Below are 25634 nucleotides of genomic sequence, written 5' to 3'. Positions count from 1 at the left end.
CCCGAGTTGTTTGAAATTCATGCAATGTTGTTTTTAACATTTAAAAATTTTTTTTTTATAAAACATGCTTTTGAAAAAATATTGGAAACAATTTTTTTTTTGTCTTGTAGTTTTTGAATATTGTTTTTTACTGGTCCGCTGTACGTATTTGCATATAATGCGAAAAGTTTTGAGAATGCCTACGTGAAACTTTCAAGCAACTGAGCAAAGTTCCACCTATTAACGAAAAAAAAAATAAGAAAAAAATCTGAAATCGAATATTTAATATTTTCTTACTTGTTTCAAGTAAAAAGCAATGTGACACAAAATCGAAAAAATCACACCGTCAGGGTATAAAAAACATCGGTAGTTAAAAAAGCAAGCGCTGCCAGGGCAACCCTGTATTTTATAAATATTTTGTTAGTGCTGTGTATTTCTCTGTGTGCAGCTGTATGCATTTTTTAAATGGTTGTGGTTACATGTGTGCGTGAACCAAGTGTGAAAAACATTTTTCATAGCATTGCTGCCAATATTAATTGTCAATTAAGAGCTTAACGATATTTTTACCTTCAATATAATTGAGAGCATAACTCGCGCTATACTCATAAATTAAATTAATTGCAAATTTGTTTTGCAATACATTTCATACCAGAAATATATTTTTCTACCTCAGCTCCTAATTCCAAATGTTGTCTCTTTTCTTTTCCCGTGGCGCTTTCTCTCTTTCTCCAGCTTCAAGCCTTGGTATCTAGAGGAATGCTCCTCCACACTGGCAACCACCTACAGCTCTGGCACGCCCGGCCACGATAAAAGCGTCGCTACAGTCGACATGGACGGTCGCCTACGTCCCGACCACATTTGCACTGTCGAACACACCGGCACGTCCGCTTCAGCGCCTCTCGCTGCCGGCATCTGCGCACTTGCACTCGAAGCGAATCCCAATCTGACTTGGCGTGACATGCAATACCTCGTCGTTTATACATCGCGCCCGAGTCCATTGGAGAAGGAGAGTGGCTGGATATTGAATGGTGTCAAGCGAAAGTACAGTCACAAGTTCGGTTATGGTCTTATGGATGCCGGCGCCATGGTAAGTTTAGCCGAACAGTGGACCACTGTACCGCCGCAGCATATTTGCAAGTCACGCGAAAACAATGAGGATCGCAAAATCGAAGGCACCTATGGCTATACGCTGGCCACACATATGGATGTGAATGGTTGTGCAGGCACGATCAATGAAGTGCGCTATCTGGAGCATGTACAGTGTCGCATAACGTTGCGTTTCTTTCCACGCGGCAATCTACGCATCTTACTCACCTCCCCCATGGGTACGACTAGCACCCTACTATTCGAGCGTCCACGCGATATTGTCAAATCTAACTTTGACGATTGGCCCTTCCTGAGCGTGCACTTCTGGGGTGAGAAAGCAGAGGGACGCTGGACGTTGCAAGTGATCAATGGCGGTCGACGTCGTGTCAATCAACCGGGTATACTCTCGAAGTGGCAATTGATCTTCTACGGCACCGCAGTACAACCAATGCGTCTGAAGAGCGACTTGATGCAGCAACAGATGCGCGTTTCAGCAGGCGTCAACCCGTACACTTATCCAACGGAATCGGATCTGGGTCAGCCGACGAATGACGGTGGTTACTATAATGCCGATCAATTTGCTGGCTATCTGAACTATCAGAATCTCTTCACTGGCGCCGGTTCGAATCCAGAACAAGCCGTGGCTACTGTAGATGGTCATAATATACCGACACCGCAACGCCAAAATGTGATGGCCGATTCGAATAACAAACTTGTGTTGCACGATTGTGACCCCGAATGTGATTCGCAGGGTTGCTATGGGCGTGGCCCAACGCAATGTGTAGCCTGCAAACACTACCGACTGGACAAGTGAGTAGATAAGAAAAGAAAAAGAAAAAAACATTTCGAATTGCTTAAAAATAACTTAATTTTTCTTATGCTTCTTTTTCAGCACCTGCGTTAGTCGCTGTCCTCCGCGCTCCTTCCCCAATCAGGGCGGTGTGTGCTGGCCATGTCATGAGTCCTGTGAAACTTGTGCTGGTGCTGGCCAAGACAGTTGTCTGACTTGTGCGCCAGCTCATTTGCATGTCGTGGACTTGGCTGTGTGTCTGCAAGTATGTCCGGATGGATACTATGAAAGTAAGTAAAATCTTGGCGTAATAGAAAACTAAATAAGGCATCACTGCTTCTGCTGAACGGAAGACTTGAGTCTAAAAGTTATGTTGAACTGGTAGACCTACAGTCACGCCTGGAACAGTTCGGTGCATAGCGACACATGGTGCTGGTTTCTATTGCGAATAGCCCAAAAGTTAAATCAATAACAAACATTTCCGTGATTTTTTAGCCTACTTCAGTCCTGAAAGCAGGAAAAACTTATTTGGGTATACGTATCCAGACAATATTTATTCCTTATAAACTTATCTAAAGGGTGTTTTTTTTAGAGGTTAGGTTTTCAAGTTGGCACTACTTTTTTCGTGGATGGTCTTTTTGACAGCTGTCACTTGATTTATGCTCAGTTTGGTTTGCCATTTCCTAATGAATAGACTTACACCTGAACAACGTTTGCAAATCGTGCAAATTTATTACGAAAATAATGGTTCGATTCGCGCGACGCATCGAAGAAAATTTTGTTCAGCGATGAAGCTCACTTTTGGTTGAATGGGTATGTCAATAAGCAAAATTGTCGCATTTGGAGTGAACATAATCCACAAGCCATTGCTGAGACGCCGTTACATCCTCAAAAGGGCAGAGGGCAGAGGGAATCATTGGCCCATATTTCTTTAAAAATGAAGCCGGCCATAATGTTACAGTCAATGGAGAGCGCTATAGAGCCATGATTAATGACTTTTTCGTGCCTGAATTGGACGATGTTGATGTGGACGACCTTTGGTTCCAACAAGACGGCGCTACATCCCATACAGCCAACGCAACAATCGATTTATTGAAGGAAACTTTTGGTGAGCGCATTATCTTGCGCCGTGGACCTGTGGCGTGCCCTCAAGATCGTGCGATATAACACCGCTGGACTATTTCTTGCGGGGCTATGTGAAGTCGCTTGTCTACGCAGATAAGCCCGAGACGATTGACGTCTTGGAAGAGAATATTCGGCGCGTTATTGCTGACATACGGCCCCAATTGCTGCAAAAAGTGGTCGAAAATTGGGCCTCTCGGCTGGAATTTATTCGAGCCAGCCGCGGCGGCCACTTGCCCGAAATCATTTTTAAAACATAATGGCAAACCCTTATCTTTATAATAAAACTAAATTCTTGGCCATAACATTAAATTATATACGTTTTATTTCATCTTGAAAACCTAACCTCTAAAAAAAACACATACATAGTTTTTATTATTTAGATTATTCGTATAACTTACATTAAAGTATTGAAAAATTATATAAAATAATTGAAAAGAAAATGTAGTATAATATATTAAAATATGTGAATGAAAATATGCTCGCGGCCGCTGTAGCCCGATGGGTTGATGTGTATATGCATAAATAATTATATTTGATAAAGAGTAGCTGTGCGCTATTTCATTTTGCAGCGCATTTTCACTTGTTAAAATAAACTAACAGTTTTTTATATTTTCTCATTTTTTTACTTGTTAAAATGAACTTACGATTTTTCTATTTTTTCCTTTAATATCATAGATTATGATAACAAAACCTGTGTGCCCTGTGAGGCCAATTGCGCTTCGTGTCAGGATCGTCCCGACTACTGTACCAGTTGCGAACACCACTTAGTCATGCACGAGCACAAATGCTACTCCGCCTGTCCTCTGCACACCTATGAAACGGAAGACTACAAGTAAGTGGGGACTACTACTTTTAAATACAAAATGTAAAAAATAGTTTTACTAACAAAAACTACTGCTTTTAAGTTAAGAATAATAGTTATAAACCTCTAAGCCTTTAACGCCTTAACTAAAATCTAATTTGTACTCAAAAAACTGGGTACAAGTGGATTCAGACATAAATTCAGGATAGTATACTCGTATTGCTTAGTTAGCAGTCACTTTTATTTTTTTAGAATCTTATTTTTCTTATTTTAGAAAATTGAAATTGAAAAAGAATTGGAAAAGTAAGAAAAAAAGAAAATATCAGTTGGAAGATATAAATTATTTACGTAAGGTTTGAAGGCAAAAATATGCATAAGTACTTCCTTTAAACTCTCTGGGATTTATGGAATTTTCATTTGTAAATTTTAAGTGGTCAGCCCTTTTATGTGAGGTCTCAAAAGAAAGTTGATTGGTGCTTGGTGCAGAGCACGTTTTTTTTTTCAATGTGACCATTTTCGGGACGAGCGTCAGACGCTGGAGGTGCTTTATGGTCAGCTGTTCAAGTGAAAAATCTGATACCGGTCAGATGTGCATCAAACTATAACTGGAAGGCAGTACCTCCGATAAGCCGTTTGGTGGCTGAAGAGTAAGAGCTCTTGAGTAAGGAGCACTAACTGTTTGACTGACGAACGACACTCACGAACGCCTGAGGTAACGTTCACGACGATATAAGACGAGAACTAGTCGATACTAACAAATTTGATATTGCTTTTTTCCGTTGTTCCTTTCGCTCCAAAAAGCGGAGCAATGGAGACTAACGATAACATGAAACCTCCGTAGTCAAAAGGAAAGTATCTTAGACGCAGGAACAAATTGTGGTCAATAGACACAAGCACGGCACAGATACAGACATAAGAAGACGAGCCTATGGCTACAAATATGGTTGACACAGACGTGTGTGAATAAAACTGGTCCACTTCACAAACGCCGTTCTTGGCCCTCCCGTAGTAATGCAGAAAGTAGCTACGGGAAGAGAGTGCCACCAGAAGAGGAGGAGCGAATATTTTAGTGTCCCCATCCCTCAACGCAGTAGACGACGGTCGCTGTAAGCGCGAAGGCATTTTGAACCCTACCTCACGCATCAAAAATAAAAAAAGCCATGCACTAGACGAAAAAATAAGGGACCCAATTGTGAGCAAATTATTAATTAGCTTTATCTCATTTAAAACGGATCGCACCAGCAGTGTGCAGTTTTAGGGTCTTTAGTTTAGTTTGAGTTATTGAAGTGAAACTTCTTAGGCGTCGATGGACGAGCGAGAATGGAGAGTAAAATTTCAAGGTCATGCAACGTTTTGGGCATTTTCGTTCCGCGAGAGAGAAAAAAGATATAACGCAGAGGAAAAGGAAAGAGGGAGCTATACCTTATATATATCTTAGATACACTTTAGGCCATTTTCCTTAGTTTTTCTTTGTGGTTGCTAATTTCTTGTGAGAAATAACGCTGCCTACTTTTTTTCGCTTGTTTGTTGGTGCAAACTCATAGGAAATATATTTTTGGTGCCTACTTTTTGGCGTTATATTTCCTTGGTGCTTACTGTTTGGGGCGTTTTCTGGTCCCAATTTTTTGGCGCTTATTTCCGTTGCCTGGCTAGTGCTTGTGCGTACTATAAAGTGCTCTCCATTCCGTCGTCGGATTTATTGGTATTGCCTTGCGGTAATTTGTGCCGTTGCTGCGGTCCTGGAATCGCTGCGTTTGTGCGGGTGATAAACGCTCGTAGTAGTGCGCGTTGTTGCTTCGGTTTGTGTCCGACGTTTACCTACACCGGTCGACCCTTCTCCGTTTTTTGTAAATTTTGTCTATTTGTATTCTCTGCAAATGTTGTGAATTTATTTAGGTATATATTCTTTTTTTATTTTTTTTTTATATATTCTTTCTCTCTCTCTCTCTCATTCTTTCTCGGGTCTCTCCCTCTTTCTCTGTCTGCCTTGCACTTTTTTCCACAAAACAGATTTTCATACAATCCGAAGAAGTAGCGTGATAAAAAATTTCAATATTTTTCCTATATTTTTCTTTTTTGAATCTATGGATGAGGAGTTCAACGAAGTCACGGGATAACTTATTTGACCATCTTTAGATTTTAATATTTTTAATTTTTTTGTGTAGCTCATATGACCATTCTTTTGTTCCATTCGATTGAAGTCGAGCAATAAACATAGGATCTGGGGTTGTCTTTTAATCTTCTCTATTCTACAGGGGCAATTTTGTTTCATATTAGGGTTTTAAGGCCATAAATATTATGAAAAATGGTGAAACCTAGAAAGGAAAGAATGAAATAGAGAATATAAAATTGACATTGAAATTTTTGGCAGAATTGGTTTAAAAAGGTACTATTTTTGCTATAATTTACGATTCGTTCGGTACGATGCACTAAACGGGGCTAGTTTACTGGAGCGGCAGACCTTGGTTGAGTAAAACCCGAGTCATTCCGGTACGTAGCAGCGGCTGTCATGGGAATATGCACTTCGTAGCTGAATGAGTTGGTGTATGACTTACATCCGGCAGAGTGCGTATTTGAAACCCCGGGCATAAAACATGAAACGAAAGAAAAGCTTTCTAATAGCGGTCATCCCTCGGCAGATAATTACAAGCCCCCCAGTGCTTTTCTGTCATGCAAAAAGTTACTCATAAAAAATCATTTCCCATTCGAAGGCGACATAAAACTGCAGGTCCCTCCATTTATCGAAAAACACCGCAAATAGGAAGTGTAGCTCAAGCAAACACCCAAAACGGAGTGCAGGCGCCAATTTTTGATACTTGTGATAAGAGATATCCTTCTTTTAATCTTGCCTCGAAGAAATGGGGAAAATTCCAACAAGATCTGTTAATTTGGTTATATTGATTTATTTATTTTTTGAGGCATAACATTAACCGACTTTTAAAATACAGTTTAGCAAAAACGCGATTTGAAGCACTCATCATCCTAAGTTCTCTCCCTACCAAAGAGCAAAAAAAAAAATGCGACTCTATCATCGAAAATGTACTACAATTCACTGAAGACTTTGGGCGAATATCTGGAGACATTTATTTGTGATCAGATATTAAGGGGTTCGGGGTAGTCAGAGGCCCGAAAAAGTGATGATTTTCAATCATTTTATTTAGCTAGTCAATTGCTTTATTTTACAAAAAAAAAATATAGCATTAATACATCATATTTCGACTGGACATTAGCAAAATCAAAAAAGAAAAAAATTAATAACTGTAAAAGTTATCGCTGCTTGTGTGGAGCCTGTTTTCTAGAAGTCCCTTGCGGTGATCATAACAAGCCCTTGGAGATTCATTTAAAATCAATCGGACAAGAGAAATTAGTTTTATTAATAGATAATCTTGAACTGATCGAAGGTTTGTTTTGTTTTCAAAATTAACAATGTGGTGGCCTAAAGAAATATTTTTCAGATTTTGGAGAAAAAATTGTTTAAAAAAATCGAAATTTTAAAAAAAAAAATTCTTCGATTAAGCACGAGTTTTTTTTATGTTTATCAAAAGCAGTATAAATTTTATTGAAATCTACCAAGCGGTTTTTAAGTTATAGTGACCACCGGTTCAAAAAACATAGCTTTGAGAAACACACATTTAAAATTTTACTATCTGCCCTAGAGAGCAAAAATTGTTTGCCGGATTCATTTCAAATTTTCACACAATATTTTAAAGATATTAGACCTTAAGAAAATGCAAAACAAAATTAAATTTTTTGGAAAATTCTGATTACCCCTAACCCCTTAAAGAAATCAATTTTTTATGCCGCAATTCTCAAAACTTTAACATTAACTTGAAAATTCCTACCATTAATGTGACGAACACACAAACAACTTCATAGCCTCTTACACACACATGCACTACGTGTAACCTAAACCCATGCACCTTACATTGTTGTCAGTATAATAAATGTTTTACACTGATTTGGGAGTAGCTATGCTCTGAAGTCATTAATGTGACATTTTCTTGCACATTGCCGTGTGCCACATGACACGTTTTGTGCAGTAAAGGACTTGAAAACTTACTTGCATACGTGAATATGCGTAGAGGTCATGCACGTGTGCATATGTGTGAGTAAGTGTAGAATAATCTGCTAAAGCAGCGATGCATATCTTTGCTTAACAGTTGTTACGAGCGCACGGCATTAACGTTTATCAAATGCATGTTATTGCACATGTGCATGTGTGTGTATGTGTGTGTGTTTGCTAAGGTGTCTTTGCCAAACTGCAGGACCATATTAACTGATACCCTTTGATATATCTAAATGACACTAGCGCATATAATACCGGGAATCAGCATCCCGAACTTCAAGATTACCCCGTTTTTTTTCGCTTACTCAAGCGAAACTCGCAAAAAATGCAGGTGACTATAAAAATTTGTTTTTTCTTCAGCATTCAAATTACTTTTTACATACATATGTACATATATTTTCAAAAATATTTTTCTTTAAATACAAAAATGTTTCAATCAAATAACTTGTAGCGGACTTGGGTAGCGGAACGACAGTTCTGTTGTCAACGATTGGAGTATCGAGATCTTCACATTCTCTGTGAAATGCGTGGCTGTCACTATTCAAAAGGTTCGAGAAGTGTTCCCTCCATAATTTAGGTAGGATCTGGATGTCAGTTACCAGATTGCTGTCTTTGTTCTTGCAAGCTTTAGAACCTTCTATAATCCGCCAAACTCTGGTAGATTTTTCGGGCGTTGTTCTTATTGGCCAGCACTTCAAGCTCCTCGCACTCACATGTTTCAGCCTCTCGCTTTTTTTCTTTCTGATAATACGTCTCTCTTCCCTTCTGAGCTCCCGGTAGCGATCTTATATTGCTCGCGTTGCGTCCGATCGCAGCGTGGCTCTATAGGCACCATCCTTTCTTTCTGCGGCAGCACAACATTCTTCGTCGTACCAACGGTTTTTTCGGGCTCGCCGAAATCCGATTTCTTCTTCGATGGCGGTACGTAGAGAACGAGAAATGTTGCTCCATTTAGCTTTTTTAAGCTTACATTATGAGTGAGTACTTTAGTGTTTTATTGCTCGTTGCGAATGACCACCCTTTAGGGAGATGCAACAGCACCCTGTATTATGTGCTAGCATGGAGAAAGTGCAGGAATATCTATTAAAAAACTTAAGATTGCTTGCATGTAAATAATATCTTCAACTGATATAAAATGAATGAGTCGTCCCGAATCGTCCCGAAAATTTTCAGGATCCCGAAATACCGTTATCTCCCAAAGTGATTCAGAATCGAATGCCTAAGTTCGCTCATAAATATACAGATGCATAACATTACCTAAACACCACGTTGCAAGCAATTATGGCATGTTGCAGTGGCCATCACTCAGTTAATGTTGTTATTCTGAAACTGCCTTTTGCTCGGTGCACGCACAAGCATAGAAATGGATGTATGTATATACTTCATGACATGCTTGCGGCTTCATTAAAATATTCTATTTCAGTGCAGATAGCAGATCGCTACTAAGTTGTGCATGTAACTTTTACAGAAATGCCGTAGCCATAAATGTTTACCTGCACATCGAGCCCAAACCACAAAAAGGTCGTAAGCGCGAAATGTAAATTTTTCAGTAGACATGTTTTTGTTTTTTTTTGCAATTAAACTCTTACTAAAATTGACTTTTGTAATACTAAACTACAGCCATTTACCGAGAAAATAATGGATTTTTTTTTTCTCCAAACTAATATTCAGGCACTTTTCTCTTTCAATTTACTCTAGCATCTTTAGCTCTCCTTACGCTCAGTCGCTATTTGGCTATGTATGCTAATTTTCGTCCTTGAGCTAATGGTCTCAAGCACATTTTGTACACGAAGAGGTTTAACGAAGTAGTCCAAAGTTAGCAAGAGAAATGGTACACCACTGCTTGTGCTGGAAAGTACACTTGCAGACAAAATCGGCCGAATCATCAGACAATAAAATGAGTGCGCCACCGAAGATCTGTCTGTTTCCTCTCAAATCTCGCAGTGTGCGATCAAGCCCTTCCAATGCTTTCTAGTGAGACATTGTACATTCGCCCCATATGATAATTTGACACGTTTGAAGTACTTTTCTCATTCCGGAGTTTTTGCTGACGTTGCATGCTGGTGCCTCAGTGTTTTGCAAATTCAACGGCAGTTTCAATGCCGAATGCGCTGTTCGTCCACCGTCCAAAAGAGTTTCCGCAATTCCAGATGATGCAATAGCCAGTGCAATACAATTTCGTGATCGTATGGTTGCCAAAATTAGTGAAAGAAGAAAAGTCTTGCTTGTACCACCGGGCGCATCTATGAAAAACAGCCCACCGCTTTGTTCTTATGCGTGCAATTCTGTCAAACTCAATGGGTTGTTCTGGAATCAACTGTGGAAGATTTGTTGTAACGAATGTCCCGAGTTCATCAGAATCATAGTGTGTTTCTCGTTGTAAATCCCGATCGAAAAGATTGTTTACAGGTCGGTTTGAAGCAGGCATTCCAAACATATGTCTTCAATATGCCGTGTCCCAAGGTGCATCATTCTCAAGAAGATTTAGTTCCTGGCAAGCTTGGCGATAAGTGGCGCAAAGCTGACCGTTTGGATTGGATGGGAAGCAAGTTGTCGATGTTATTGCAAATAGCGTGCGTATTTGCTGTGGTCGAGCAGTATTCGATGTCATATTCGTTTCCTCTGTGTTGAAATATATGGTCATACTAATTTGTATGACAATCGGTTGAACAGGGCAGAAGTTGCTACTCTGCAGCGCCACCTCGTTACGAGTGGCATCAATGAGCATATTCTAAAAACCTTCTCCGTGGAAAAATACATAGTACACCAATTTTTATAATAATCGGTCCAGTAGTTTGTGAGTTCATTGATGACATACAGACACACATGCATTTTTATATATAGGGTTTTTCAGTAAGAGCGCTTCAACTTTTGAACTTTTTTGAATAAAACACAAACGGTTTGACTTTTTTAACTAATTTTTTTTTTATTGTCGAGTTTGAACATATACATTTAAGTATGAAATTCGATTTCTTTTGCATGGCCACCGCGTGCACGTTTTACGAAGTCCAATCGTTGAACACAATTTTCGACCACTCTTTTGCATAAATCGGCCGAAATTCCAGCAATTTCGCGTTCAATATTGGCTCTGAGCTCACAAATCGTCGCCGGCTTGTTACTGTAGACCAATGACACGTAGAAAATGGCCGTAATGCTCTTAAAGTAGCAGCAACAGAACGATTATTTTCATAAAAAATTTGCACGATTTGCAATCGTTGCTCAAGTGTGTAGCATTCCATGATGAAATGTATACTAATGAAGTTTACAAATGACAAGCGAAGAGTAAAAAATATTGCGTCGTTCGCCCTCCCTATCGGAAAAAAGTTGAAGCGCCCCTATTGAATAACCCTATATAAGAAGACTAGAAAAATTGCACTTTTTCCAACTTTTCATTCCAGTTCCACGATTTTTAATTTGAATTTCGAGAGAAATATTTTGTACGCAATTTTGTAGCTTATTTTATTTTAGTATTAAAAATGCAAGTCTGTAGTTGCTAAAAAATTTCGTTGCTTTTTTTACAAATTTTTTCTTGGCGGTGTTGTGCATTTTCCCCATATAATAACTGCATGAAATTATTTTTACTATCATTTGACGCCGGCTGCATGCAAACTTTAAGAAATCCTTACCTAAAAACGGCAATAGTTTCTCAAACTATCGACTTTTTAGTATTTATGTTTGTATGTATGATACGACCACATTTGTACGCATCGTCTATTAATTAAAACTTTTGAATACTCGCATACCAAATAACAAAACTACAACAACTATAGCTGCAGAGTAATTTGCGGAAGTACCAAATTTGAACAAATCCTATTGTTTCGATTCATACGACTAAATGTGTGAATAAAAGTTTTTAGCCATACAAAAATATGCTCATGGTAATAATATATGTATGCATGTATGTATTGACGTAGATATCTGCGATAGTTTCAAGTATTAAACCCATTCATATTTAAAAAAAAAAATAAAAATATCTGCAAAATATTTGCCAACAATTCATAAATCAAAAATATATACGCCACATTTTATTTATTGCGCACAAGTGTTAGTGTAATTAGTTTTCAATTAAATTTACATTGCGCCATACGCCGTTATGTGCTACATGTGTATGTTTGTGTATGTGTGTACGTATAAACAGATACAAAATACAAAGGTAATTACACAGCCACATCAATTTTTTGTCTATTGTCTGACGAATTCTGAGTTTTTCTGCCGCCGCCGTTTATTTGCCACTGTTGCAACGAATTGTGGTAATTGATACGCTGGCTGATTGCTTTTGATGTTTTTATGGCTCGCAGCTGCATGACATTTCAGAGTTTTTGTTGCAGTGCGAAATATGCGTTAATTACACTTCTCATCAATATATGGGTCCATGTATGTGTGAATGTGCGTACTTGTACGGTTTATTGCGGCACAATGTAACAGTAAAATATGAATGAGACAATTATTGGTATTATTTTTTTGTTTGAATATTTTAAAATCGTACAAATTATTATTTTATTTTTTTTTTACATATTTCATATCCAAGGATTAAGTATCAAGATTATAATAAACTTCTATAAATGTATTTGTGGGTTTTGTTGTTGTATCAGCTTACTGAACCATTTCTGTGCGATGTAGTCCTCTGCCGTCTTCGTCTAACTAATCTAACGGTAGGTCCAGGAAGCGCTGTATTTCGTCAGATAGGGTTCAGAGGGAAAGCGGTGTTAGATGAGTGGGTTTAATAGGGCATGTGAAGAGATAATTAGTGTCATGCGGGGTGTCTTCACATGCTTGACATGCTGGGTCGATTCTGGATAAGTAGGAGTTAAACCTGCTAAAATAGCCAGAACGCAATGGGCTGAAGCTCTTCGTCTGCAATAGGTGATTGCACTCCGGTAACGACATTCGGGGATCGCGAGTTTAGGAAGGTGGTAAGAGTCTCCCGATGTATGTCGTGTAGGGTCGATCTATATACTGTCCGGTCCAGTAGTTGTAACTGTATTTTGTCCTAGATCTCATAAATAGAGAGATGTCTCCTGACGTGCCTGGTAGGTCACTCAGGTTCAAGTAAATGTGTGCAGAGGTGACACCTGCGGTAGAACCCTAGCAGAAAAATCTTGTTGGGCATTTTGTTGTGCTCCTTAATGGGAAGGATTGATGCCTCAGTGTGTAGGTGTTGTGAAGGGGGCATCAGGAGACATCCCGTGGCTGTCCTGATAGCAGTATTTTGACAAGTTTGTACTTTTATCCACTGCGAATCATTAGTTTAAGGCGGCCAGATAGGCACAGCGTAATTTATAACAGGCCGGCCATTTGCTTTAAATGCCCCCAGCAAGATTTCTTTGTCTTTGCCCCAAGTATTGACGGCAAACCATTTTGCGATTTCAGATCTTCGTAGCAATTGCGGTGGTATGCGTAGAAAGGTGACCCCCAACATTTTTACGTATTATTGTACTGGTGTGTCATCGACTTTTACCGTTAGCTGTAGTTTGGCGTCCTTCGTCCAGGAAGCAAAGAGGGTTGCCGTGAATTTAGTGGAGGAATGTTGGAGAGCCCTCGCAGTGAAAAAGCGAGAAAGTCTGGTGAGATAATCATTCACTTTGGAACACAACCCATCGATGTCATTTCACAGCGCCATTATCGAGACCGGCATAAGAGACCAGGGAAACCCTCGTTGGTGATTGGAGAGCTTCGATACATAGGAGTTAAAAAGCAAGGCTCTGTTTTAGGTTTTGACCGCGAAAGATGGTTGACGAATACCGACCACTCAAATAGCTCGCGCACCACCTTTTCAGTCCCAACAGGAGGGTTGGCTGTATAATATCGTCTAGCAGCCTTGAGTGGATGACAGTGTCGAAGGCCTTCTACAAGTCTAACGCTACTAGAACAGTCCTGTCGCAGGAGCTGTTTAGGTTAAGCCCACGGTTTATCTGAGTGTTGATGGCGGTGATAGTTATCGGACGATAAGACTCCCCTTGGCTGGCGGTTTCCTCAGTTTTCAAAAATGGAACCACTCTCCTTGCTTTCCACTTATCAGGAATTATAGGAGTGGCTATGGACCAGTTGAATGCCCCTGTGAGATATCCTACACCCAGTGCACCTGGGTTTTTTATCATCCATCTGGATCAATGGCTTTAGAAAGCTTTTGCTTTCTGGTCACCTGAACCTCATCGCTGGAGAAAGTAAGTGGCGCACTGTTGTTCGGCAGTTTGTGCAGTCTTCTGTCGACCGGAGAGTGCATTATGAATTGCCGACTAAATTATCTCGCATATCTCTTGGGGTCCGACGAAGTGCAGCCACTAAAAATGATTGCCACCTTATCGTTGTCCTTCATCGGGATCGACAGGAACTTTACGATTTACCAGAGCTTACTCACACCAGTGATGCATTTTCAGGTCTTCAAGTGCTCTTTCCATTTGATCCGCTAGTGTTGGGTGACCAGTTGCCGAGTCTCCAAATTGCCTCCAGAAGCCTTATTCGGGCATCCCTTTAGCAATTGTTATGTCAGACGAGCTGTCGCAATTGCCTACTCAAGCGTAGCATACCAAACGATCATAGGGCACGTTAAAGTCATCTACTACCAATCAGTTTTCACCTCTGATGAGCGCACCAATTTCCGTGCGATATCCAGCCGGGCAGCAGGTGATAGGGAAATATATAGGTATTAAATATTTTGAGGGTATTTCAGCCTAAACTGTAGGTCCCTTCATTTATGGACGCATACCACCAATATGGGGAGAAGCTCGACCAAACACCCAAAAAGGGTGTAGACGTCATTTATATTTCGAGCTCGGCACCGCCTAACCGGCTGGCTACTGACAGTTTGACATTTTAAAGTGCTGTCCATGCGGTCGATGCCTTCATCGATAAGGCGATACTGCACAATGTGGTGGACTTTAAACGCTAGACCACCTGTCTCGCTCGCGGTCATGAGCTAGCGTACAGTTTAGTTTCTTAGACCACAGCTATTGGAAGTACGTACCGGCTTATAAAGTCGACTCTTTCATCAATCTCACCCGTAAGCCCGTTGCAGTTAAATTGGAGGAGTGTAAAGCTGCTCTAAATGACGGTCCCTATTCGGCGCATGAGGGACACGTGGGTTGCCTACGTTGGTTCTGCTGTACATGCCGCTGTTGTCGTTGCGGCCTGATGGTGATAGTCGGCCGCACCGCATTGGGCGGTCGCCGGTGCAGAGCTTCACAGGAGAGGGCAACAACAATTTTTGACAATTTGGCGTTCACAAATCGACTGTTTGGTGTATTTTATCTGTAGACCTGCTCATGGTGGGCATTTAAATTATGCACATAATTGTTAAGAGCGATATTTTGAATACAAATTATGAAATCCGAAAGGTTCAAATTTGCACATATTTTATTTTAAAGCAACATCTGGGTGCATCTTTTGAAAGGCCCTTTTTACATATGTAGCAAATTCGTGCAAGCATCAATTTCACATTCGAGCTGTGTAAGTCTTAAGTTGTCGGTAAGCAAAATCTCGGTTGAATGCAGTCAATGCAGATAACTTGTAGAACACATACATACATATATACCGTACATACATATACACATATTTAGTTCGTATTCACATTAATTTCGCGTTAATAAGTGCAAGTGTATGTAAACATTCATAATCCTTCAACATGGCCACATTGCCTGTCGGCTGGGTTATCTAGATGTATACATGCATACATACATACACGCATGCATGCATACATTTATACATACAAGCATACATACATACATACATACCTATAAGGACATGTTCGTGGCTTGAGTAAACATTTTAGTTGAAAATGATGCTCGACTACTCAAACAGTTTTGGCAGCACTGCAGGGGCAATTAAACTCAAATGTTTCACTTGACCCTTTGCCAGTGGTTGGTATGCTTTAATCGAAAATGCAATGAAATTTTGTATGCATGTATGTATGAACCAGTCTATGCATACATATAAGCACAGCATGTAACTGAAGACAATTCAATTAGCTACATAGGGGTCAGCTGCTGATGTGCGCAAATTCAAAATGATTTTTCCCCATACGTTAAATGCCTGTGGGTTATACATTTTTAAATTTTTTTTTACATATTTCTTTAATTCTTAGACACACAAAAAAAAAAACAAAAAACAATTAATTGCATTTATGTGTCTATATACTTATTTAAAGTAAACCTTTTTATCTCTTACTAAGCGTATTTTGCGTTTTTACTTCCATGTTTGCCAAAAACAAAACCCAGACTGATTGATATCTTCTTTTGAACCTAACACAGCAATCATTGAGGCCAATCAACGCAATCACTTCACATAACTCACACTAACACATTCTAAGAATTTTGTATTATACGTGATTTTGTGCAAGAAGAATTCTGCAAACACTGCTCGCATGTGTGAATTGCTTAACCTTTTTAAAGGAACTTGGCCTCTGAGATATGATGGACTTATCAGAAAAACCAGTAAAGAAACACAAAAAAGTTAGATTTTTAAATTGTTGAAAACTATTGGATACAAAAAATTATTATTGATTTTCTCTTATATAAGACATATATAAAATCGTGCAAGTTTTAAGCGGCTAAATATTCCCACGGATTTTTAAGAATTTTTTTTTTTAATGGTGTTACGCATTTTCTACCACACAAAGAAAATTTGGAACATTCATTATGCGGGAGGAAATTATTACACCGTGAATAAAAAAAATTGAACAAAAATCAGCGCTTGTTTCAAAAGCCAATGTAAACTTGCACTTTGTTATACTTAAATGTAATGGATTTGTACGAGTAGCTGGTCGCTCTCTGCAGGTACAATGTAGTCGTTCTCCCATTTTTAACAGAGGGACGCCTGGTTTGGTGGGAAGGGCTATATTATCACTAAATTCGAGTGAGTGCAGAGGACTGGCATTACCGGAAATTACCAAAATCATAAAATATTATAAATTTTCTTGGGTTGAAAAAGTACCCAGAATTTGTCCACAAACCAAAATGTATTCCACTCAAAATAAATCTCCATGGTAACCAATGCACTCAATACATCTTTCAATATTTTTTCAATCAATGAAGCATCACAGTGCAATTTTTTAATAGCCTTCAGCTGCTGGTGTGAATTCTTCTATATCACCTTAATCGTCTTATAAAAAAAACAGTTTCCGCGACGTAGTAACTTGAGACGTGACAGCTGTAAAAGATGACACGATGACATACCAGGTGAATAGGTATTAACATTCTTTTATAGCCATAAGAGGTGACCTGCTTGCGTTGGTAAATTGCAATGATTTTGTCTCCATAATTCCTACCTCTTAGGAGGTACTTTCTATCTCAAACGCTGCAGGATGCTCATAGTATACTTCTTATTCATTGGCCACAGCACGCGAATTACAAGGAATGACCAATATTAATCGAGAACGCAATTTTTTGGTGTTCGAATTAGTTTGAGAAGCCAAATTCAATGTCTATTGCTTCAATTTAGGTTCTCAAGCTCTTAAAAAAGCAGCACTCGCTCAGAGCGGCTAATGCATATTTTCCAAACTTTGTGGTCTATCTACTTTCCCGTAACTACTATAGCTATGTCATCGGCATATGCCACTAGTTTTGGTGCCCCTCCTTCAAATGTGCCTCTGCATGCATATTTGGTGACGGTCGCATTGTTCCACTCCGCTCTTATCTTTCTGCTAGCTAATAGCTGCCTTATCCATAGATAAACCGCGGGTTGCACATTAAGTGACTCTATGCTATTTAAAATAGCATCTTTTGTCACGTTGTTAAAGGCCCCTGATATATCTAGAAATACTCCTAGAACATAGCATACTTAGAGAGCCTTATCGCTCGTATAGCTCCCGCTTGTTATTAATTGGATTAAAGTCGATTGAATGAAGACGGTCAAGAAAGTCAAGGAAGTTTAATTTAATTCGTGGTGACATTGCGTTTCTTTTGCAACGCCTTAACTTTCTTATTCCGGCACGAACTTTACGAAGCTCTTACGTTTATAAATTAAATATTGTAAATAAAAATTAAATAAATAAATAAACACTAACGGTTACTTTTCTGTTAGTGTTTGAGTTCTCTAAAGGTTTTATAGAAAAAAATCTTTGTATGTAATTTTCCTTAGATTAAATGGCGCTTTATTTCAATCTTTTTTCATATTGCACCGATCATGTGGTGAAAAAATATTTTATAAAGGTTGTCAAAAAAGTCTTGCGGTATTTCCGCAAGCTTGTCTTTGCAAGCGCGTAGTTCTAGTTGTATTCGTCGCAACGGCTCACGCTAGAGCTTTTTGGAAAGATCTTTTCACGTGCCTACACGTGTTTGATTAATTGTTGTTTGCTTTTAGTCGTTCGTGAGTTATAGCGTCGCAAACATGGAGCAAAATAAAGAGAAAATACGGCATATTTTACAGTACTACTACGATAAAGGCAAAAATGCATCTCATGCTGCCAATAAAATTTGTGCAGTTTATGGACCCGATACAATTTCCATTTCCACCGCACAACGATGGTTTCAACGTTTTCGTTCTGGTGCAGAGGTGATCGAAGATGCGCCACGGTCCGGAAGGCCTTTCGTCGAAAATTGCGATAAAATCGCTGAATTGATCGAAAGAGACCGGCATAGTAGCAGCCGTAGCATCGGCCAATAGCTGGGCATGAGTCATCAAACCGTTATAAACCATTTGAAGAAGCTTGGATTCAAAAAGAAGCTCGATGTATGGGTGCCACACGACTTGACGCAAAAAAACATTTTTGCCCGTATGGATGCATGCGAATCGCTTCTGAATCGCAACAAAATCGACCCGTTTTTGAAGCGGATGGTGACTGGCGATGAAAAGTGGGTCACTTACGACAACGTGAAGGGCAAACGTCGTGGTCGAAAAGCGGTGAAGCTGCCCAGACGGTGGCCAAGCCTGAATTGACGGCCAGGAAGGTTCTTCTGTGTGTTTGGTGGGATTGGCAGGGAATCATCCACTATGAGCTGCTCCCCTATGGCCAAACGCTCAATTCGGACCTGTACTGCCAACAACTGGACCACTTAAATGCAGCACTCATGCAGAAGAGGCCATCTTTGATCAACAGAGGCCGAATTGTCTTCCATCAGGACAACGCCAGGCCACACACATCTTTGGTGACGCGCCAGAAGCTCCGGGAGCTCGGATGGGAGGTTCTTTTGCATCCACCGTATAGTCCGGATCTCGCACCAAGTGATTACCACCTATTTCTGTCCATGGCGAACGAGCTTGGTAGTCGGAAGTTGTCCCCAAGAGAGTACTGTGAAAATTGGCTCTCCGAGTTTTTTGACAATAGGGAAGCGAGCTTCTATAAGAGGGGCATTATGAAGTAGGCATCTCGTTGGGAACTTGTCATCGAACAAAACGGCGCATATTTGACTTAAATCGCATTATTATAACCAATTTTATTAACAATTGAAAATTCAATAAAAATACCGCAAGACTTTTTTGACAACCTATATTTGTATTTTATATTTTTTCACATGTTCTCAATAATGGTAAAATCTTAGTCATCGTGTGAACTACGATCTTTAAACAAACAAAAATTGACAAAATGACGGACGTTCAAAGATGAAAATCCCTTTTGTGGCACTTTTTTTGAATTTAAAGGTCCGATAAAAAAAACTAAAATTTTATTTTTTCGAATGATCATAGTTCACATGATAATGACACCAATTTTTCGTCATTTAAATTTTATTTTTTCAAAATCGGTTCAGTCGAACCGGCTACATCTGTGTCCTTTGTATATATGAAGATATTTTTTTCAAGGCTGAAAACTTTTTAATAGAACCTCGTATGAGCAAAAAAATTTTTTATTTTTAACAATGAATCAAGAAATAAAGTAGTGAAACCAAAAAGAAAAAAAAACTTTTTTCGTTTTCGTTTTACACGCTTTTAAAGAGACACCCAAAAAGCACCATTTCAAATGAGGAGTGAATCGTGTGGAATCAAAAAGTGGAGTGAATCGATTTGTGCCCTGAATGGCTCGTATAATTATGAATACAAAAAATTAATTTAAAAATTTATTCACCTGACTTATTGCGGTATTTACTGATAGAAAAAAGTATATTTTCCAGCAAACCTTTGAAGTCCAAAAATATGATCGAAATTTTCAAGCGTAACTTTGTATGTGAAATCTCACATTTCCAGTACAAATCATAACTACAGCGACGCATTTCCGTTTTTATGGTTGTATGTATGAATTTAGAGGCATAAAATGTTTTCGTTTTCAATAACTCATCGATTAATAACGCAACTGCATTTTATTGGAAATTGCAATTTATGATAACGCAACCGGCCACTATGCGACACTAATAACTTGAAAATGAAAAAGTAAGAAAAAACACCAAAAATTTTGCAAATATTTCATCGTGAAAAACAGCATTTTAAATTAACCACCAATAGGTAGCAAGAAATAGGTTGTTGCTAAAAAAAGATCCGATGTAGCCAAAAAATAAAGCGCTTAATTGCCATGACTGATGAGCTTGGGCAGATCAGAGAGCAGTAATGGCTGATGCGCAAATTTAAACAAAAAGAGAAGCCTCTACGTATAAATATGGAAATAACTGCCAGCTAGAATTTTCACGGAAGGAAAATTGAAAAAAAAAATATCCAAACAGACTTTGCGCTGCAGTTCAAAAATACTTTTATACATTTTTAAATCATTTTTTTTTTACTTTCTTACTTGCGGGCTAGTTTTCAATTTTTTGCGTGCTTTTACACACCGCAAGAGCAGAGCTATAAAAAAGCAACAACAAAAACATATGAAATTAAATTCAGCTATAATTTACTGCTACTGTAATAATGAAATAATGAAAAACAGGGGGGGACATTTTTTAGGCGCACACTAAAGCTGTCACAATTTTATATTGAGCGGAAGTTGCACAACAAAATATAAAGATTTTTTTTTTCTTTGTAAAATATTGTGTATATGGTAGATGATTATAGGTATGTATGTATGTACATGTTCCAATTACTTTTGACCCCATCAAAACACATACACAAATTACGTGGAAGGGCTTTGTCTGCATGATTCTTCATTTTTTTTGCCATTTTCCCTTTGCAGCAACATTGCAACCGTCGTTAGTCATACGTATTAAGCAACTAACAGCAACTTATTGGAGTTGGAATTGAAAAAGATTCGTAAGCGATCCAGCTGTATGCAGGTTCAACGAGCAGCAGGCCAAAGTTCACAAAGATCTGTAGTGCCAAAGATGACGATGATAAATAGCAAATTATTTGGCTGCCTCCCATTGGCTTTATACTTCTGTAGTTAGGCCAATCTTAATGTATGTAATACTTGTATGGTGGCCATCAGCTCAAAAGGCGAGTTACGCTAAAATCAGGAGTAAGGTCCACAGAACAGCTTTTCTATGCATCTCTGGCGCTTTAAGGACTACCCCAAACAAAGGAAGTGCTAATCAATTTATCTGCACTAAATGTGGTAGGGTACCATCTGGTGGTAGCAGAGGAAAAGGAAGACCTCCTCTGCGTTGGAAAGATCAGGTGGAGAAGGACTTGGCGCCGGTTAGCACGAGAAAGAAACGACTGGCGCGCTTTGTTAAACTCGACCAAAATCGCATAAGCGGTTATCGCGCCAATTAAAAAGAAGAAGAAATGTGGCAGGGTAAACCGTGGCCGCCGCTTCGGCACTCAGACTCAAAAGTATGGCGCTATGGAAAGACCGGTGGTTTGGCTACGCTTCTATTTTGCACTCTCTGAATAGTCACAAACAAGAAATGGACTACTCTATTCCTAGAATCATCTACGAAAGGCTCTTCAAGGCGAGTGTACCGTCAAGAAGGGAGTGGCAGACACAAAGGCCATGGAGAAGGGGGGAAATACAATTTTAATACAGATGGTTCCAAGCTAGACGATAAGGTGGGCTATGAAGTATTTTTGAAGGAATTAGGACTGGAACTATCCGTTCGACTACCAGACTACTGCAGCGTCTATCAGGCAGAGGTACTAGCCATAAAATAAGTGGCTACATATCTAAATACGAATGCCATAACAAAAATTACTATAAATATATTCTCGAATAGCCAGGCGGCTATCAAATCAATGAATGCGGCTATACTCAGATCGAAGCTTGCACAGGAATGCAGGGCAGCCCTAAATGATATTAGTGTCGTATTGAAGGTCATCCTTATTTGGGATCCGGGGCATAGAAATATCGAGGGAAACTGTAAAGCTGATGAGCTGGCCAGAAAAGGTACTGCTATTCAACTGCTCTGTGATAAAAGTACCATTGGACACGAGTAAACTAATAATAAAAAACAATATTATCCAAGAGGCCAATAGGTCATGGAGAAATGAAGATATGTGTCTAACAGCTAGGCTACTATGGCCGCAAATAAACAAGAAAAGAACAAAGGAATTGTTTAGTCTCTCAAGAGATGATATCTCGAAGGTCGTGGCTTGTTTAACCGGTCACTGGCTATTTGGCAGACATTCCTCGAGACTAGGAGTTTTCCCCCATGAATATTACAGAAGTTACAGAGATGAGGAAGAAACAGTTGAGCACTTCCTTTGCAATTGTCCAGTCTTAGCTAAAACCAGAGCAGGTTGTCTAGGTAAACACTTTTTTTCAATTCTCTTACCGAGCTGTCTGGCGTGGGGTTGGGATCGATTCTACGTTTTATAAGCGCCACAAAATGGTTCCACGTAGGAAGGTACATGGGGTTCCCGTACAGCACAGTGGTATCACAACCGACCTATAAGTCTAAGTGAGTTGGTCGTGCAGGCCGACTAGCAGCATAACCTAACCTAACCTACTGATAAATTCAATATTTTTGTATATTTTTATTTTGTATCTATTTTTTGGTTTTTATTTTCGGTTTTTGTTCGGGACTCCTCCCTAGCCAGTTTGGTTCGCGGATGGCACCCTGATTCTATGCCAACTTTGAGTCATCACACGAGTGTTAAACCCACCCCAACAGGGACGGCCACTCGTGTGATGTCAAGGCTTCCCTATCCACCACCTGGGACGCGCCCGATGCGAGATCAGGCAACTCCGCACGGGGAGTAAAAACCTTGGAATTGCTCAGGAAAAGTTTGCGGATTTTTTTTTTATATAAACAATTTTAATATTGGATTTATATTGTTTTTTTTTTACAAAAGTTATGTAGGCACTAACCTAAAAGGTATCAAATGCGAGTAGCGCGCCACCTACCAGCCACCGCATGGTATTTTCGCGGAGCGTGGAATGAAGTAATTAAGGCTTTTAGCAACGGCAATTCCAGATAAGTTTTGCTTCGTATTGCCACTAAAGTTGAATTGCGCGTAGCAGCAAAGTGCGAATTTGCTTAACTCCCCTGCACTTTGCATTTTTAGTACTCGTTAAAATATTGAATTGTTTTTAATCTACCTTCCACGCATATTTTTCTTTCAATTTGCTACAAAATTTTTGTCACATTTTATGTTCAAGCAATTTTCCAGTTCACGCTAAACGAAAAAAATAATGAACCAATGTCACTTACATTTGTCTGTCTGCCTTTCTGTCTGCTCACTCCCTTTTTGTTGTTTGTTGTTTTGTTGTAATCTCATATTATTTTGTGCCACGTCAAGCTCAAATAGACACATGTAATTGTAGTTCATGCATACATATGTGTGTGTGGATATAAATGGAAGGCACTTTCTTCTGCACACTTTTGTTTGCTGCTCTTTTTTCTTTCCTACCAATCCTTGCTCTTCCTTTTTTACTCCATATGTTCAGTTCTTTTTTATTTGCTACTTTTGTTTTTGTTGTGCTTATATGTAGCATTTTCAGCGTCAGTGATTCAGTGCTTCAGTGCCTCAATGCCACCATACTACCGTTCATTGCACGCTTATTGCCTCCGAACACGAATCGCATTCAACGTAAATTGAATTGAATAAAAAGCATTCAATCTATTTCCAATTCAAAATTGAATATCAGATATCCTACCGCATCACATGCATACTCGTACATACCTATTTGTATATTTATGTATATAAATATTTAAAAATTCCCATTGTTCGAATTTTCAGTGCAATAGTTGCCCATTAGGAATAAAGTGGACACTCGATTTTGGCGAGCGAGTGCACTTAGCGTTGAATTCCACTCTCTTATTTACGCATCACCATAGCGCTAGGCATTTTCTGGGCTCCTTCACTACTACATTCATATCAGCATAAGCTGTTGTGAAGTAATTAAATTAGCTCCAAATTGCTTTTTATCTGAAAAATTGTCCTTTTGTGCATTACAACTCGCTCGTGCGTCTTACAACTTTCTTTTTTTAGATTAACTTTTGATCCAAAGAAGTTGCTTAGCAAACAAAAGAGGAGAAAGAAATTCACTATTAGCTTCAAGAGCCCGAAAAACTATGTTGACTTTTATTAAACTCTGCTACAAATTTCAGAAACACTAATGATTTCAGAACTACAAAGAATTAAATCGGGTTTGAAAGCTGCAAAAATCTAAGCTATTTATGAGACCCAAAAAGAAGCTGTCCATTTAGTTCATGTGATGAGGGTATTCAGAAACGAGTTTTGAAAAATTAATCAATTTGTGAAGGTTCATTAAATATTTTCAATTTCTCAATTAAAATTTACTTCTTCGGTATCAAGAAATGAATTTTCATTAAAAAAATTTCATTACATTGAAAATTTTGCGAATTCGAATCTAAAAGAATCGAATTCCTATGAGGGGTTTTTTTGCATCAAAAGGTTCTAAAAAATTCATAAATGGGGTCTTATTATAAAATTAAAGTTTTGCTAAAGCCAATATAAAACATTAAAGCGCTTTGAAAAATTTCTGTTTTTCACATATTTTTCTGGTTTCAGGGACGTATAAAATTTTGTGGATAAAATTTGTAGAATTCAGAAAAAATATATTAAAAATATTTAAACTTCTTGTAAAACAGTCATAGATATCAAACGAAAGAGGAGAGCATCTGTAGATGGAACCAGTTCTTACTTTAAATTTTTGTAGCAGATAAAAGGACTCAAAGGGCAAAAGTAAATATCATTCCTGGTTAACCTTTGAGAAAAGGGCAAAATGTATTTCCTACAAAATTTACGTGTACCCTCTGAGTGAAAAAGATGTCATGAAGTTTAAAGAATTAGGTTAGGTAGCGCTGACTGTTCTGTAAAAAGATCTCACAAAGACCTCTAGGGTCCGTTGCGTTATCTACTATACTATAATTGGCGCGTACACTTCTGTTAGGTGTTTGGCCGAGCTCCTCCTCCTATTTGTGGTGTGCGTCTTGATGTTGTTCCACAAATGGAGGGACCTACAGTTTCAAACCGACTCCGAACGGCAGATATTTTTATGAGGAGCTTTTTCATGGCAGAAATACACTCGGAGATTTGCTATTGCCTGCCGAGGGACGACCGCTATTAGAGAAATGTTTTTATTAATTTTGCTTTCACCGAGATTCGAACCAACGACCTCTCAGTGAATTCCGAATGGTAATCACGCACCAACCCATTCGGCTAGGGCGGCCGCCGTTATCACTGCTATGCATTTGGGGTCGAAGAAATTATTTCAGGTAGTTCTTAATGCACGTCTTCACGAGTTCAGCCTTTTGTTAGCAATATTCTTCAAGGAGGAAAAATGTGCTGATCTTAGGCTCTACAAAAAAGCTGAGTGTTGCCTTATCGACTGTATTTCCACAGCTATTTTCTCATTTAGTTCTGTTTTCGGAAAGGAGAGTGATGGGTATATGTCTGACGTGCTCTATCTCAAGAAACGAATACCTGCCTTAGCGAGCTCATTGGCTCTCGCATTTCTTTGTATTCATTTGTGTCTCGGTATACAGTAAATAGTGACCTGCTTACTCCCGTTGAGTTCATCTTTT

General features: G+C 39.0%; 1 protein-coding gene across 2 annotated transcripts in view; it reads left to right on the top strand.

The window, feature by feature from the left end:
* The window catches only part of LOC129236893 (furin-like protease 2), a 174391-nt gene that overhangs the window by 78588 nt on the left and 70169 nt on the right, over positions 1-25634 (top strand). For both annotated transcript variants that reach the window (XM_054871182.1, XM_054871181.1), the window contains exons 7-9: positions 712-1875; positions 1958-2145; positions 3656-3812. In XM_054871182.1, the coding sequence (XP_054727157.1) occupies positions 712-1875; positions 1958-2145; positions 3656-3812 (1509 nt within the window). The remainder of the gene's footprint in view (positions 1-711; positions 1876-1957; positions 2146-3655; positions 3813-25634) is intronic.

The sequence above is a fragment of the Anastrepha obliqua genome, chromosome 2 (assembly GCF_027943255.1).
Source record: "Anastrepha obliqua isolate idAnaObli1 chromosome 2, idAnaObli1_1.0, whole genome shotgun sequence".
In the NCBI taxonomy this organism is placed as follows: Eukaryota; Metazoa; Arthropoda; class Insecta; order Diptera; family Tephritidae; genus Anastrepha; species Anastrepha obliqua.
Note: the sequence above shows the minus strand (reverse complement) of the source record. Positions and strands in the feature narration are given on the sequence as shown.